The sequence below is a fragment of the Cyanistes caeruleus genome, chromosome 9 (assembly GCF_971803275.1).
Source record: "Cyanistes caeruleus chromosome 9, bCyaCae1.hap1.1, whole genome shotgun sequence".
NCBI classification, from domain to species: Eukaryota; Metazoa; Chordata; class Aves; order Passeriformes; family Paridae; genus Cyanistes; species Cyanistes caeruleus.
This window is the reverse complement of record NC_141709.1, coordinates 33,772,105-33,787,601: the sequence shown is the minus strand read 5'-3', so window position 1 is coordinate 33,787,601 and position 15,497 is coordinate 33,772,105. Positions and strand designations below refer to the sequence as shown.

Genomic DNA, 15,497 nt, shown 5'->3' with positions numbered 1-15,497 from the left:
ATTCACCTTTTACTGAGAACTAAGCAGGCCTCTTGAACACTTTTAATCATCTTTAAACTGCACATTGGAGCATCTTTTTAATGTTTTAGGTGCACGAAACAAACAAGAACCTGCATCAAGTAATACTAAAACCCACCCTGAAGACAGAGCTCACAGCCCCAAAATTGGGGATTGTGTGGAAACCCTGCTGAGCCCTTACTGCACCTTTAGGCAGCAAAATCCTTTTGAAAATCTGGGCTTTAGGCCCAACCCTGCCAAGAGTTCTCTGTGGAAAGCTCCTCCTCCTGCCTGGGGCTGGCTTTGTAAGGGCTCAGCTTCCCAAACAGCCTAAAGCAGGCAGGAAAAAATCATGTCAGAAGTGGCAAATAGATGAGTTCCCAGATGATTGATTCAGATCCTTTCAGAGACAAGAATTCTGATCTGTGAACAGCTGGAAAGCGCTGCTGGCTCCTCTCTGGTGCCAGTCTGTGTGTGGTCACCGTGGAATGTGCTCCATATGCCCTTTGGACACGTGTCAAAAGTCACATGCCATTAATTTCTCCAAACCTTGCAGTATTAAAGGTGTAGAAAGGTTGTAGAAATGGAAAGTGCCTTATAAATGTGAAGAATTGTTTCCTGTGGTTTAGTTATTTTACTTTTTCCAATGCAGATTTTTTTCCTGATGGCACAATTTGAGCTCTACCTCTGAGATTTTTGTCCCAGAATTAAATGACTCGGAACAAAAGGGACTTTTAACAGAAGATTGCAGCGTGTAACTTTTGTAGAGTCATTAAAGGCAGATTGGATTCAGTGGCATTCGTGGCTCCAAAGATGCTGCCCAGAGCAGCTGGGGCTGCTCCTGGATCCCTGGAAGTGCCCAAGGCCAGGTTGGACAGGGCTTGGAGCAGCCTGGGACAGCGGGAGGTGTGCCTGCCCATGGCAGGGGTGGCACTGGATGGAATTTAAGGTCCCTTCCACCCAAACCATTCCAGGATTCTGTTTGGTCACACAGATCCCTGGATGGATAAGCAGGACCTCAAAGAGTGGCTGGGACTTGTCTGACTCTCCTTGTCAGCCTACACACTGTGAGGGAACAAACACAATTCCAAGGCTTGTTTCATTCCCAACAGAGAAAAGAGCAAAAATCATCACTCAGAATCAACACTGTGTCAGACAGACATGCAAAAAATTATTATTAGATATTTCAAAAGAAGCCTTTTTAATAGCAATTGTTCTATGTGGGATTTTTTTCTTTCTTTTATTTTTAATTTCAGTATAAAGTATTTGGTATTTGAAGTCTTTAATTGTGTTGGCAAAAAGCCACTAAGAGGCTTTGATTTTTGGAAACAAATCCATGTGACTTATCCGAGTGGGATCATAATGGCTACAAGTACCCATCCATTAGGAGCTATTTTTAACAATGAAGTCAGAACTGGAATGTGAAAGTAAAGCTAAGACTAAACTACAAAAATGTAAAACTTGCAATATTCTTAAAGATTCAACTGTCCTGCAGTTACAAAATAGCTAAAGTTCCTCCTGGTGCCTGTATCCCAACTTATTTTATCCCAAATTACATTATTCCCAAACATCTACCAACAAAACTCTGGGTATGGACAGTGCTCCTACACTGAATGGTCAAGGTGTGTTGGAGCTTTTCCCAGCTTTTTTCCTGTTACTTTTTGCTTTAGTTCATTATTGGTTTGTGCTTCTGCATCTTTGACCTGTCTTTCATTTTGTTCCTGTCTGTATTTTTGTTCCCAGTTGTCTCCTTTCATGGTTTATTTGTCCTCGAGTGGTTTTGGCAACTCCCTGTCTAGTTTCAATCACGCAGGATGATCTGCATCCATCATTCCATGTGCAACAGGCAGCAGAGTGTGGATGGGTCCTTGATGTGCCCAGTAAGTAAAACCAGAGAAAGAATCCCAGACTGCTTTGGGTTGGGAGGGACCTTAAATCCCATCTCATCCCAGCCCAGCCATGGCAGGGACAGCTGCCACTGTCCCAGGCTGCTCCAAACCCATCCAGCCTGGCCTTGGGCACTGCCAGGGATCCAGGGACAGCCCCAGCTGCTCTGGGAATTCTATCCCAGGGCCTCCCCACCCTCACTGTAAAACTCTGCCTAGTATCTGACTGAAATCTCTTCCCCTTCAGTTTAAATCCATTTCCCCTTGTCCTGCTGCTAGAAGGTGGTGGCAGGAGGGGGTGAGCTCACTCTGGGCCATGCAAGGACTCTGTGAGCACACGGAGCTCAGAGCAGGCAGCTTCCAGAGGGTGGGATGGGTACACAGCATCCTGCTCTGGGAAATGGGGATTGATGGAGGGGAGCAGAACCGGGAAAACTGCTCAGTGTGAGCAGCTGGGGTGAATCCAAGGAGTGCTGGGGGAAGGACAAAGCATTGCCCAGAGCCATGGGGATGGGAGAGCAGTGGGAAAAAGGTGATGGTGAGCTCAGGTTGGAGAAGAGAAGCTCCAGGGAGAGCTCAGAGCCCCTTGCAGGGCCTGAAAGGGACAAGGCCTGCAGGGACAGGACACAGGGAATGGCTGCCAGTGCCAGAGGGCAGGGCTGGATGGGATCTTGGGCAGGAATTGTTCTCTGGCAGGGTGGGCAGGCCCTGGGATAGAATTCCCAGAGCAGCTGGGGCTGCCCCTGGATCCCTGGCAGTGCCCAAGGCCAGGCTGGAGGCGGTGGAAGGTGTCCGTGTCACGGCTGCTGCCCGCTCCCGTCCCCGATCCCATCTCCGCTCCCATTGCCATTGCCGTGGCGGCCCGGGCGGGGCGCGGCGAGGGAGGGGCGGCGGTCACGTGCGGCCGCCCGGTTAAAGCGGCGGCGGCGGCGGCGGGAGCGGCACAATCACGGCTGGGGCGGCGCGCGGGGCCCGCCCGCTGCCCGCGGCCCCCGCTCCCGGCGCTGCGCCCCGGCCCGCACAGCCCCGCCAGCATGGCCGGGGCCATCATCGAGAACATGAGCACCCGCAAGCTCTGCATCGTCGGGGGCATCCTGCTCGTGTTCCAAGTCATCGCCTTCCTGGTGGGAGGGCTCATCGGTGAGTGCCGGGGGCCGCTGCCTTCCTCCTCCTCCTCCTCCTCCTCCTGCCCGCTTGTTTAGCGCTGGTTACAGTATCGCTGACTCGCTCCCATGATCTCATTATCCGCTTTTGTAGCCGAGCGATCGGGCCCTTTGTGCCCGTCCCGCGGCTGCTGCGGGGGGAACCGGCCAAGGAAAAGTTTTTGTGTTGCTTTCTCCCTTTTTTTAAATTTATTTATTTATTTTTTTTTGGCCTGGTTTCAGCCTGGATTTAAAGAAAGAGGGAAGTGGGAAAGCTTCAGTATGGCGACGGAACGCGCAGGGAGCCTCGCGTTTCAAAGTTGGCTTAGGAAAAAAATAATAATTTATTTTTTTAAAAGGATTTTTTCCTCCCTTCTTGGCGCTGCACCTCCCCGTGCCTCGGCCTCCGAATCGGCCGCGGGAGGAAACCTCCCCCCTTACCCGAATGAGAACAAAAAGATATTAATGATAAATCTAGGAGGGGGGAAAAAAGGAAAGAAAAAGGGGAATGACTGGTGGGAGGGGGGTGCCGGCTCTGGGGTGTTTTTAGGACTCGCGATTTGTCCGGGCTCGTTTCTGGGGGGGATTCCCCCTCCCCGATCCCGTCCCAGGAGGGGTCCCCTCTCCTCCCTCCCACCGCCCCAGCTCTGTCCGGACGGGTCCCCTCCCTTCCACCTCCCCATCTCCTCCAGGAGGAGCCCCCTCCCCTGCACCTCCCGCTCCAGGAGGGACCCCCCATTCCCGACCCTCTTCCAGGAGCCTCGGCCTGGGTTTGTTCCTGCCCGTGGAAAACCCTCGTGGCTGCCCAGGGAGGGATTTAATCCCTGTCCCGGGGCCCCCCGGCTCCGCACGCCAATCTCCGCACCGGGCACTTTAAAGCCCTGATTGTGTTTATTTACCCCCGAGCATTCCCAAAGGCAGGGAGATGGGAACTGGGTTCCCTGGGGGATGGAAGGAGGGAGATGGAGGAGAGGGAGTTTGGGGCAGTCCTAGGATTTTTTAAATCTTTTTCTTTTTTTTTTTATTTATTTTTTTTTTTACTAGAAAGCAGCCGAGTTCTGCGCTGGCTCCTTGGAATGATGGGCGCATGGATGTGGCTGCTTTGGCCATTTCCAGGGTGGGAATGTTGCTTTTCTGTCCGGGAAGGACTGTCCAGCCCTGCGGGGCAGCCCCCACTCCCTGGGGCAGGGCCATCCTTTCCTCCCGGCCACGATCCTTGCGGAGCTCGGGGGCGTTTCAGGAAGAATCGGGGTCAAATTCACTCTGAAACTTTGTTGTTCTTTGTTGGGAGAATAAAGTTGGGCTGTTCTCTCTCGCTGAGAGGGATTGAGGGAATAGCCCCAGCCACTCCTCGGGAAGCTCTGTGCTCCTGGTGCCCATCAGGGCTCTGCCTTCATGGCCTTGAATTATCAGCCTCTAATAACCAGAAAATTCCACTAAACAATTTTGGAAAACTTCAGTTTCCCTCATTCTCTTATTTCCTCAGCTCCATCACAAGGGAGTCACTGGCACATATTGACTAAAACTCGTTTTTCCTGCCCTTGCAGGCCTGAAACCACACAAAGTTTATCTGGATTCTTTTTTTTCCTTCCTTTTTTTTCCTCTTTAAGAGCTGGTTCAAGAGCAGGTTACTGAACCCGCCGCTGATTCCTGAGATAAAATGTCTTGGCCTGTGCTGTGCAGAGAAGCCAGACTTCATCTTAAAAGGGTTTTTCCAGCAGTTTCTTGCTGCTAAACTGAAATAGTTGCTTGTTCCAAAGGCTGGTGTGGCTCAGAAAGCCCTGTTTGTGCTGGCATCCGGGGACAGATGTGACAAACAGATGTTTATGGTTGGCTTTACAGGGAAAACACAAATGTTTCTGCTCAGTTCTGAAGGGATTCAGAGATTAAAGAATTTAAATTATGTTAGTTCAGCTTTCCAGCTGGTTTATGCCCTGCTTTATTGGCTGCTGCTGCTGGGCATCCACCTTGGGCCCTCCCATCCCGGATGGGTCTCCCAGGTGGGGCTGGAAAGCTGCACAGACAGGTTGGATGGGCTGGGGCCAGCAGGGACAGGGATTTGGGGCTGAGTTCAATGCCCTGCACAGGCTCAGTCACTCCAATCCTGCTGGAGTAAATGCATCTTCTATCTGTGGTCAAGTCCCAGGGGGAGCTGCCCCAAAAGTTCTTTAATTCCTGGAAATCCCCACTTGGATCTTCCCTCCGGTCAAACTGCTCTAATCAGTCATCCAAACAGTTTTTTCCTCTGCAGCATTTACCCCTTCTGATGCATTTAAGGAGTTTAGAGGCTCCTCCCTGAGCCAGCAGCTCCCAGCCAGCCCTCCTGGGAGCAGAAATCCAGGGATATTTGGTGCTTGTGAAACATTAAGTTCCATGTGTAACCTAGGTGTGGTCCCCAACATCTGGCAGGGTGACACACGGCCTGGGAGGCTGAGCAGCTCTCCCCAGGAACCTGCCTTGCTTTGGGCTCCCTGTGTCCCTGGAAACTGCTCCAGGGGCTTGGGACTGGCCCCTTCAGTGGTCCCCAAGCACGTGGCGTTTCCTCCAAGGAGATTCCTCGTGCTGAGCCGTGCCTCGGTGGCTGGCGTTCCGAAGGGATCAGAGCCGTGCTGGGAGAGCTCCCGGGGGTGACACCAGGTGGGGAGGGAGCAGAGGTGGCACTGACACAGTGGCCCTGCTCTGGTTTGATCCAGTGCACCCAACAGACACCAAAATCCGGTTATTTTGGTGTGCCCAGGTCTAGACAACCCAAAATACGTACACGAGTGGGACAGGGCTGCAAAGCCGAGCCAGCCTTTCCCCTCGCAGGCACTTAGGTCATGTTTCAAAACAATGACTAAGTGCTCTATTTTAACAGATCCCTCGTGCCAGTCCAAAACACCCAGATGCAGCACGTTGGTACCTGATAAACCACCACAAAGCTGCTTTTCCTCACACTGGGGGCTTTCTGCCACTGCTGCTTCCCAGCTCGCTTTTGGGCACTCAGTGTGCGATGCCGGAGTTTTAATGCGACTTCCACGTTTCTCTTTTATTTAGCAGCAGGAACCTTATCAGCTCTCAGGTGGGATTTGCTCAGAGCTGTCTGTTGGCAAAGCATGAGATGCACATGGACAGGAGAAATTGCTGTGGCAGGAGGAAGCTCCAGTGGCACCAACTCCCTGACAGGAGCGTGCAGCCAGGTGGGGGACAGGCTCTGCTCCCAGGGAACAAGGGACAGGATGAGGAGAAACGGCCTCAAGTTGTGCCAGGGGAGTTTTAGGTTGGATATTTGGGAAAATTTTTTTGTGGATAAGGTTGTCCAGCCCTGCTGCAGGCTCTCCAGGGCAGTGGAGGGATCTTTGAAAGCTCAGAAGGGCGCAAACGCCCCAAAAGTGAATTTTATTGGTTTGTTTCTTTGCTGTGCTGTGGTGATGAAGTGTTGGCTCCAGAAAGTGGGGCTGTCACTACTTGAAACCCCACAGAATCCCTGGTGTCTGCTCCCTTTGTGGAAAACATCTTGTTTAAAGGTCACGCTTCTGGGCTGTGTGTGATGTGTTCACTCGGGATGCAGCAGTGGGAGATAGAACATGATCCACAAAATTAATCCTAATGCAGCCTTGTCTCCACTATCCCGCTGTAAATGATGGCATGTGTGGATTGCAGGAGAGTGGGATCACCAGGAATGGTTTCTGTTATCGTTTGTGAGGAATGAGGCTGATGATGATTTACAGCCACGCCGGCATTCCCGGGAGCCCCTGCCTGCTCTGCCTTCCCTGGATCCAGCGTGGTTGTCCTGGGATGCCACCAGGCTGGAGCTGGGACAGCCCTGGACAAGGCATGAGGACAAACCTTGGACCTCCAGTCCTGGGGCAGCGTTGGGTCCCTCAGGACAAGACAGATCCTGAGGGGCTGGAGCGTGTTCAGGGCTGGGGAAGGGGCTGGAGAATCCCTGAGGGAGCTGGGAAGGGGCTGGAGAATCCCTGAGGGAGCTGGGAAAGGGCTGGAGAATCCCTGAGGGAGCTGGGAAGGGGCTGGAGAATCCCTGAGGGAGCTGGGAAGGGGCTGGAGAATCCCTGAGGGAGCTGGGAAGGGGCTGGAGAATCCCTGAGGGAGCTGGGAAAGCTCAGCCTGGAGCAAAGGAGGCTGAGGGGGAATTTCTGGCTCTGCACAAGTCCCTGGCAGGAGGGGACAGCCGGGGGGATTTGGGATCTGCTCCCAGGAACAGGGACAGGAGGAGAGGGAATGGCCCCAGGCTGGGCCAGGGGAGCTCAGGGTGGATTTTGGGAAAATTCCCTCATGGAAAGGGCTGCCCACCCTGGCAGAGATGGAGTTCCCATCCCTGGCAGAATTTAAAGCCCTGTGGAAGTGGGACATGGGGGAGGGCTGGCCTTGGCAGTGCTGGGAAATATTCAGTTCACTGGCCTAAAATGGCTTTTCCAACCTAAACAATTCCATGATTCCCACAGCTGGACCAGCTGCAGCATCCACCTGGCTGTGCCTGTAGCTGGGAATTTTGACTGGGATGTTCCAGTGGAGGTCAGCACAAGTGCTCCAGGCCAAAGCTGACTGGGACACAGCGGTGTGTGCAGAATCTGACTGGATTTATGTGCGTTTGACGCCTCTTGGTTGTTTTGAAAGCAAAACTTGTGATTACAAAATTATCTTTGTGGGAAGCTGATGGGTGTTCTTTATTAGTTGCCTTTTCATCCTGAAATTTTTATATATATTAAGTATTTTGAAAAGGAATAAAAACCAATCAGATCTCTCTGCAGCAACATCCCAGCTTTGGAAACATTTTGAAAGGGAATTTTTAATGAGTTATTTTATGTGAGTTACTTTAAAGGTCCCTTTCCAGCTTCAACTTCTTCTGCCTTATCCCAAATCACAGATCCTTGGTTCAGACAAGCGCAGAAAAACTGAGCTCCAGGCAAACCCAGAGCAGGGAAATGCTGGAAGTGCCCACCCGTACACTTGACAAATTTAACTGATTGGAAAAGTGGAGGGATTTATTTAGCACGTGAGTCCTCTGGGTTGAGAGGATGGATTTAAGGAGGTGCAGGTTCACTGCTCCCTTCCCTGGCTTAGGCTGGAAAAACAGAATTGTTGTGACTGGAGGAGCTCAAACTTCCTTGTGTGTCTGGCCCGAGAGATAATGAGTCATGTGTGGCCATGGCTGAGCAGCTCTCCACAATCCCAGCTCATTATCTAAATGTCTGATTTGGCTCCTGAGCCCCGAGTTTCCAGGATTTCATTTCCTTTCCTGGGATTTCATTACCTTCCTCGGGCTGAGCCCATCCTTTGACAGGGAAAGCACTCGGATTTCCAAGGTATGGATAGGAAAGAGTGTTTCAGGCTGGGGACAAAGAACATTTTTGTGTGCCTGACTTCCTTTCATCCAGGGCCTCTCCAGGAGCTGCTCCGTGGCCATGAATGCCAATGGATCCTCTGTATAGACACATTCCTGCAGTGCTGCAGCCTTGGCAGGGGCGCTGGGAGCCCAGGAGAAAACAGACACCAAAGGTCATTTCTGTTTAGCTTAGGTCTGCTCAATTCTTCTTTTGAAGAGCTGTAACTGTAGCTGAATGGGCAAAAGTGCCAGAAATGGAGAGTTCCCAGGCAGGAATGTCAGTGCTGGGGCCTGAGGAGCTGAGGAATCCTCGGAGGTGCTGGGATTTTATCTTTTCACAGCTGCATCACTTCCAAACTCAAACCTGGGAGAGCTCTGGTGATGAGTTCAGTCCTTCTGCTGGATCTGGATGTGACCTGAGCACTTCCCAGGCAGCGCTCCCGCTGTCTCCCGGCCCTTTGGGAGGGAAAGCCCCTACACAGGAAGCCTTTTCCTTGGCAAATAACATTTATGGCCTTTGAAGTCGGGCTAGAACTCCCTGGGAAAGCCTTTGAAGGGCTCAAGGTGTCCGGTGGGGAAGGGCCTGGGCCGGCCCATTCACATGGAGATGAAATTCCTCACATATCTGAGCACAGTTTCCAAGGTGTCTTATCTTGGGGAGTGTCAGGCTCAGCAGAAAAGCTGCTGGATGCCAACAGCTCTTCCTGCTCCTTTGGATCTGTTTGCAGGGATTTCATACCTTGCCTGAGCATTGCAGGAAATGCATCTCATCTCACTGGAAAACCCATGGGGAAGAAGATCAGGCTCTCTGTGGCAATTAGCAAATCGGTCTTACCTCTTTTTTTTATCTTTATTTTCTTCTTTTAAATAAAATATTTTTGAATATCCATTTCTGCATTTAGGGAGTTCTGCTCATGCTCACCTCATTTGTATTCATTGCTGCTGTTGAATATGGATGTGAATTATGGAGATCATTCATTCAGTTCTCCCAGCAAGTTGTGCCTCATAAGATTTCCCTGCTTTGTGAGTTGCCTGGGGCTGAGGGAGTAATTCCTTATCTCTGTTCCCCAGGAGCCCTTTGGCTGCTTCTCAGGGAGCTGGGAATCCCCTGCAGTTGTGCTGCTCTCAGGAGGCTTTGCTGCAAAAGGAGAACAAACCTTGAGGAAAAACACAACCCCTGGGACATGAGAGTGCCCAGCAATCTGTGACTGGATTGTAGAGCCACAGAATCCCAGGATGGTTTGGGTTGGATGGACCTTAAATCCCATTTTAGTCCCCCCCTGCCACGGCAGGGACACCTTCCACTATCCCAGGCTGCTCTAGGGATCCTGGGGCAGCCACAAACAGTTTTCTGTTCTGATCCAGCAAACTTGGACAGGTTCATTCTTAGGGTCTAAAAAAGATAGAGAAATCCTGTAGTACTGAAAAAAACCATCTTGGAAATAACAGAAATCTGGGTGTTGCTGCAACAGGATATCTGGGAACTCCCACTGTAAATCAGGGTGGAATTGGTGCCCTGGGGCTTTAAAGGATTTTGGTCTGGATAAGGCTTGAAGTTAAATATAAAGAAGAAAAACCTTTCCCAAGGGGAGTGGGCTTCCAGTAGGCAGTGGGGTTATTTAAATATACAATTATTCTGCATATAAAAGCTGCTGCAAAGCTTTGTGAAATAAGAACTAGCAAAGAAATAGCAATTAAAAGTCTCTGTGTCACTCAAAATTTCTTAAACAGCGAGGTCAGGAAAGAGAGAGGCAAAAAAAATTCACTCTGCAATAAATACATCTTTATAATCTGAGTGTATATATGGTGTTATCCAGGTTCTGGCTGTTCCAGTTGGAAAAGCTGGGTCTGTCCATGATAAATTAGCTTGTTTATTCCTACCCTGCAGTCGCTTAGGGTAATGAAGCAGAAGCCCTTTGTGTGTGCTCGCTGGGAAGTGCTGGCTGGCTCCGAAGGGGGTAATTGAGTAGAAAAGCAGAATGCTCCCGGTGCCGGGAGAAGTTAAATCCCCCCGAGGTCAGGGGGATTCAGGCTTTAATCAATGTGGACACAATGCAATTGAGAGTTTCCAAAGGGCTTGTTGATGGTGCTGGAGCAAGGGTCGGTGGTTAATGGGAGTGCTGGAGGTGCTGGGATGAGAAGGTGCAGGATGTGATTCCCAAGGTGAGGATGAGGGGATGGAAATCCTGTAGGAAGGAGGTGTTTGAGGCTTTTCATCAAGGGAGCTTTGGGAAGATCTGCTTAATTTATTGAAATTAAAATACTGAGTGATGGTGGCTCTTACCCAAACCTAGGTGCATGTAATATCCCCCCAAAAATGCTAAAAAATTGAGCTCACTTGTCTCAGTAATCTTTCTTACCTAAAGGTTTAAGTCTAAAACCAGAGATGTGGTTTGTTTTTTTTTTCTTTGAGGACCAGCTCCTGAGGGAAGCCCCTTGGACTTCATTTCCCCCTGTCCTGGTGGGATCAGGCCCTGAGCTCCTGGCTGGGCAGAAAGGATGAAATGGTGTGCAGGAGTTGTTTCAGTCAGTGAGGCACAGCTGAGGTGGCCCTGGCAGTCCATGGGGAGCCCTCCCTGGGCAGTGGTGGCCACAGTGGTGAAGGTGTCCAGCTTTCCAGGCATTTGCTGGCTAAATCCATCCCAGGGAGCAGCAGGATCTGCTCTGCCCCGGTACTTTGGGATATGTTTGGGGTTTCTGCAGTGAGCTGGGAACCTTTGGAGACCCAGCTGGAGGAGATGCAGAGGCAGAAATTTAGATTAGATCTTGGGCAGGAATTGTTCCCTGGCAGGGTGGGCAGGCCCTGGGATAGAATTCCCAGAGCAGCTGGGGCTGTCCCTGGATCCCTGGCAGTGCCCAAGGCCAGGCTGGATGGGTTTGGAGCAGCCTGGGACAGTGGCAGCTGTCCCTGCCATGGCTGGGGTTTGGAATGAGACAAACTTGAAGCTCTCTTTCAGTCTGTGATCCTGTGGCAGAGCTGGCAGCCCCAGCACCTCCTGCCCGTGGCACTTGGCACTGCTGCTGTCCAGCCCCTGGCACCAGGGGTCTCTGCCCCATGGCTGCTGCCAGTCCCTGGGGCCAGGACCCATCCTGGGGGCTCCTGGCTGAGCTGGCTCCCAGAGCTGTGCTCCACTGGCTCCTGACAAACTCTGCTCCCCCCTTACCCCGAGTGGTCCCTGCAGTTCTCACGGCAGCGAGCAGCCCGGAGCACGAGGCTGATCCACTGCCTCGTGCACACAGAGCTGTACAATAATTCACAATAATTTACAATAATTCACAATAATTCACAGGCTGACAGAGATCCTGGGATCTGGGGAGCTGCTGCATCCCGGGGCTGGGGGCAGAGGGGCTGGGGGCAGCCCCTGGCACCGCAGCACAGCCCAAATCCCTCGCTGCGAGCTTTGTTTTGCATAGCACTTTGTAATGCTGTTGGCTGGCTTGGCTGCAGCTCCACAAAGCAGGTTTTTTTTGGGGTTTTTTTTCCACTTGGTTCAACGCTCACTTGGATTTAATGGGCCAGGAGCCAAATCAGTAATGGAAGCCAAGTGCCGACGTTTGTTTGGTGCGCGATTCCCGACGAGGAATATGTATAGTAATTGTCTCATGCTCCTCAAAGCTGTAACTTTGGCAGAGGGGAGGCTGCAGGGAGCGTGCCAAGTGTTTAAAATCATAATCAGGCAGTGATGAAAACATGTATTTATGGCTATAATGAGTTGCATCAAAGCAAGAAACATTCGGCTTCTCTGTAGAGGGAACGCTGTCTCTTAATTCAGAAATGCCTTCGAAATCACCCAGAATTTGTCAGAGTTAAAGAGCTCAGAGAGCTCGGCTGAAATGCCTGGTTTATTTCACAGCAATATTCCTGATATTCCCTTCCAGCTGCAGTTTTAGCTGTGGTTACTGGGCTCTGCATCGAGGCACGGTGGAGGAATCATCATTTATTGCAGTGTTTTATGCACTGTGGGCACGTCACGAGTGCTCTGGAACCCTGGGCTCGCAGCTTCGTTTGTGTGTGAATGCTGTGTTTTATTCCACTTTGCTGTTTCTTGATGCAGTGTTTATGGTGGATTTTGGGCAAGGTTCTTCCCCCAGAGGTGCTGGCACTGCCCAGATCCCAGGGAATGGGCACAGCCCTGAGGCTGCCAGAGCTCCAGGAGGGTTTGGACAGCGCTGCCAGGGATGCCCAGGGTGGGAATGTTGGGGTGTCTGGGCAGGACCAGGGGTTGGATCAATGATCCTTGTGAGTCCCTTCCAATTCAGGACATGTCCTGATTCCAACATCAAGAACTTGTTTCGTTTTGGGGTTGCTTTAATGTCTGATGTGTGATTCCTGAGTGCAGCGAGGGTTTGGGATGCAGCAGTGCATCCCAGAGAGCTGGGATGAGTCTGGGGGTACTCCTGGAATCCTTTCAGTGGGAAAAGCCCTCTAAGGCCAGCGAGTCCAGCCATTAACTCAGCACTGCCCACCTGCTCATGCCAGTGCCCTGGAGCCCACCCTCACCCCTGTGCCTTTGGAGCTGGAAGAAACTCAGTGCCATGAAAAAAATGGAAAAAATGTGGTTTATAAACATTTGGCTTTAGAGCAACTTCCTCCCGCCTGGCGTTGAGTCACCTCTCCCTGCCCGTGGGAAGCCGTGTGGATGTCACCCTGTGCCGAGGTGGCACGCTGGGCAAGGTGCTCCACAGGGCTCCTGGCTGCCATCCCAAACAGCTCCAGAGCTGCTGGATGATCCTGCTGTGCCCAAATTACAACAGAGCCGGGGCTGAATCACCATCGCGGGGCTGGGGGCAGCGGGAGGGTGAAGCTCCCTCTGGGGTCGTGTTCCTCCTTGGGATATTGGGAGTTTGTAGGGTGGTGTTATTGCTGCTGGAGTTTTTTTGGGAGGGTTGGGATCTGTCCTGGATGATCAGAATGAGGATGGTGACAACATGAAAACCTGCAGAGTGTCATTTGCCATGCCACTCACTGCCCTGGAGGAAAATCTTCCTGCCCAAAGAGATGTGTGGCCTTGCATGGTGCAAATAAATCCCCGTGGTAAATCCTGCCCTGCCCTGCAGGACCACGAGGTTTGGGATTAGTTTATCACTCCAGGTTTCTCTGGGCACATGCTTTCTGTGTGGATTTGCTTGAGTGAGCACAGGAAAAGGAAAAGATTTCAGTAAATGTGGATGATTTTGTGTGACCGAGGTGTCTGAGACTGAGCCAGGAGATCCCAGCTCTTCAATTAATCCTAATTTGATCCCACTACAAAATCAGTAATACATCTGTGGATGTAATAAACTTAATTACTTGACTGTGAGATCAAAGAGCTGTGAAGGAGCAGCACTGGGTGCATTTGTTTTAGATTGCCTTCAAAGAGTGGAGCGGGGAGCTGCGAGTTTTGGTGGGGAAACCGCTGGATCAGATGTCTGCAGATGCTCCAAGCGCGGTTCTCTTGTGTTCCCAGCTCCCAGCCCCACGACAGCCGTTCCCTACACGTCAGTGAAGTGCATTGACGTGAGGAAGAACCACCACAAAACCAAGTGGCTGATGCCCTGGGGACCCAACCACTGCAAGAAGCTGAAGGACTTTGACGAGGCCGTGAGCCAGCAGATCGAGGCCAACGACATCGTGTTCGCCGTTCACATCCCGCTGCCCAGCAAGGAGATGAGCCCCTGGTTCCAGTTCATGCTCTTCATCATGCAGCTGGACATCGCCTTCAAGATGGACAACGACCTCAGTAAGTGACTGGCACCAGGAGGTGCCTCCCCTGAAGGGATTTTCACCTTGTGCCCTGAGTTGTGAGGTGGTGCTGGAGCCCTTCCCGAATCTGGGAATTGGTGATCCTGGACTGGGTTGGGTTGGGAGGGACCTCAGAGCCCACCCAGAGCCACCCCTGCCATGGCAGGGACACCTCCCACTGCTCCAGCCTGGCCTTGGACACTTCCAGGGATCCAGGGGAAGCCACAGCTTCTCTGAGCACCCTGTCCACCCTGCCAGGGAACAATTCCTGCCAGGGAACAATTCCTAAATATCTAACTTTAATTTCCCCTCTTTCAGTTTGAAGGTAATATATAAATACCAAATAAATATATAACACCCTTGCCCCCACTCACAAAACACACAACTCCCCCCACAAACTCAAAAATAATCCTGCAATAAAACCTGCAAAATGATGTTGAGAGCAGCAAGGGTAGAACTGCTCTGGCCCTCCCTGGAGGGAGGTTGTCCTTGTGTCTGCATGTTTTAAAGTGTTTGGGGAAAATCCCTCTCTAAGCTCCGGTGAATAAACAATTTGCTTTCCAGACTGGTTGAGCTGGTGTGTGTGGAGCTCCTGCCCTGGCTCCATGCTCAGGGATCCGTGGGGTGGGATCAATTCAGGGACTTAGTTGGGGTTAGGAGCTTTTTTAGCCAGCTTTGTGTCCTTGAACCCCTTCCTGCTCAGTGTGGGACTGTTCCTCCAGCCATTTATCCCAGAATCCCAGACTGGTTTGGGTTGGGAAGGATCTCAGAGCTCCATGGGCAGGGACACCTTCCACTACCCCAGGTTGCTCCAAGCCCTGTCCAACCCTGGGCACTTGCAGGGATGATTAAATGCATTATCATTAAGATAAGTTGGAAATGAGATTGTAGAAAGCTTTCACCTGTGTTCTTATCCCTGTAATTATCTCTGAAATACAGAGAGAGCAGCTTTGTGCCTCCTTCCATTTGGATAGGTGATTGCATTAGGGAAACAGCTCTTTATTCCAAGGATTTTCAAGTTGAAGCACCGTGCTGGAGTGAGGAGCAGGCTGCTGGAATGCTAACCCAGCTTCTGCTGCATGACCAGAGCCTTTGCTTCAGCTCTGTGCCCTTCAGGGACTGAGTCCTGCAAAGGTATGAGGGGTTTTTTGAGATCTCAAAGCATAAAAGCTCATCTTGGGCTACCCCCTGGCTAATAAAAAGGAGATTTGGGTGTTTTCCAACACTGTGCCAAGCTGAAAGCAGGTTAAGTTAACTGCAGAATCTCAGGAACTTGAAACACATTTCTTGCTTGCTAGATTGTGTCCTAACAGCTCTTGAAGAAATAAACAGAAGGCTTTTTAAGCTGAATTAATTACATGTGTGTCTGTCCCCTGCTGTTAAATGAAAGGGCCTCATTGACCAGGTGATTGGGATCAGCTCCT

At 51.2% G+C, this 15,497-nt stretch overlaps 1 protein-coding gene across 25 annotated transcripts in view; it reads left to right on the top strand.

The window, feature by feature from the left end:
• Window positions 1–15,497, top strand: part of WLS (Wnt ligand secretion mediator) — a 45,757-nt gene that overhangs the window by 17,684 nt on the left and 12,576 nt on the right. For 24 of the 25 annotated variants that reach the window (XM_086841470.1, XM_086841463.1, XM_086841467.1 and 21 more), the window contains 2 exons: window positions 1,741–1,877; window positions 13,799–14,071. In XM_086841470.1, coding sequence (XP_086697596.1) covers window positions 13,882–14,071 — 190 coding nt within the window. In that variant the 5' untranslated portion in view covers window positions 1,741–1,877; window positions 13,799–13,881. Of the gene's footprint in view, window positions 1–1,740; window positions 1,878–2,773; window positions 3,024–13,798; window positions 14,072–15,497 lie in introns of those variants that run through there. The other variant, XM_023932254.2, reaches the window with a different exon arrangement.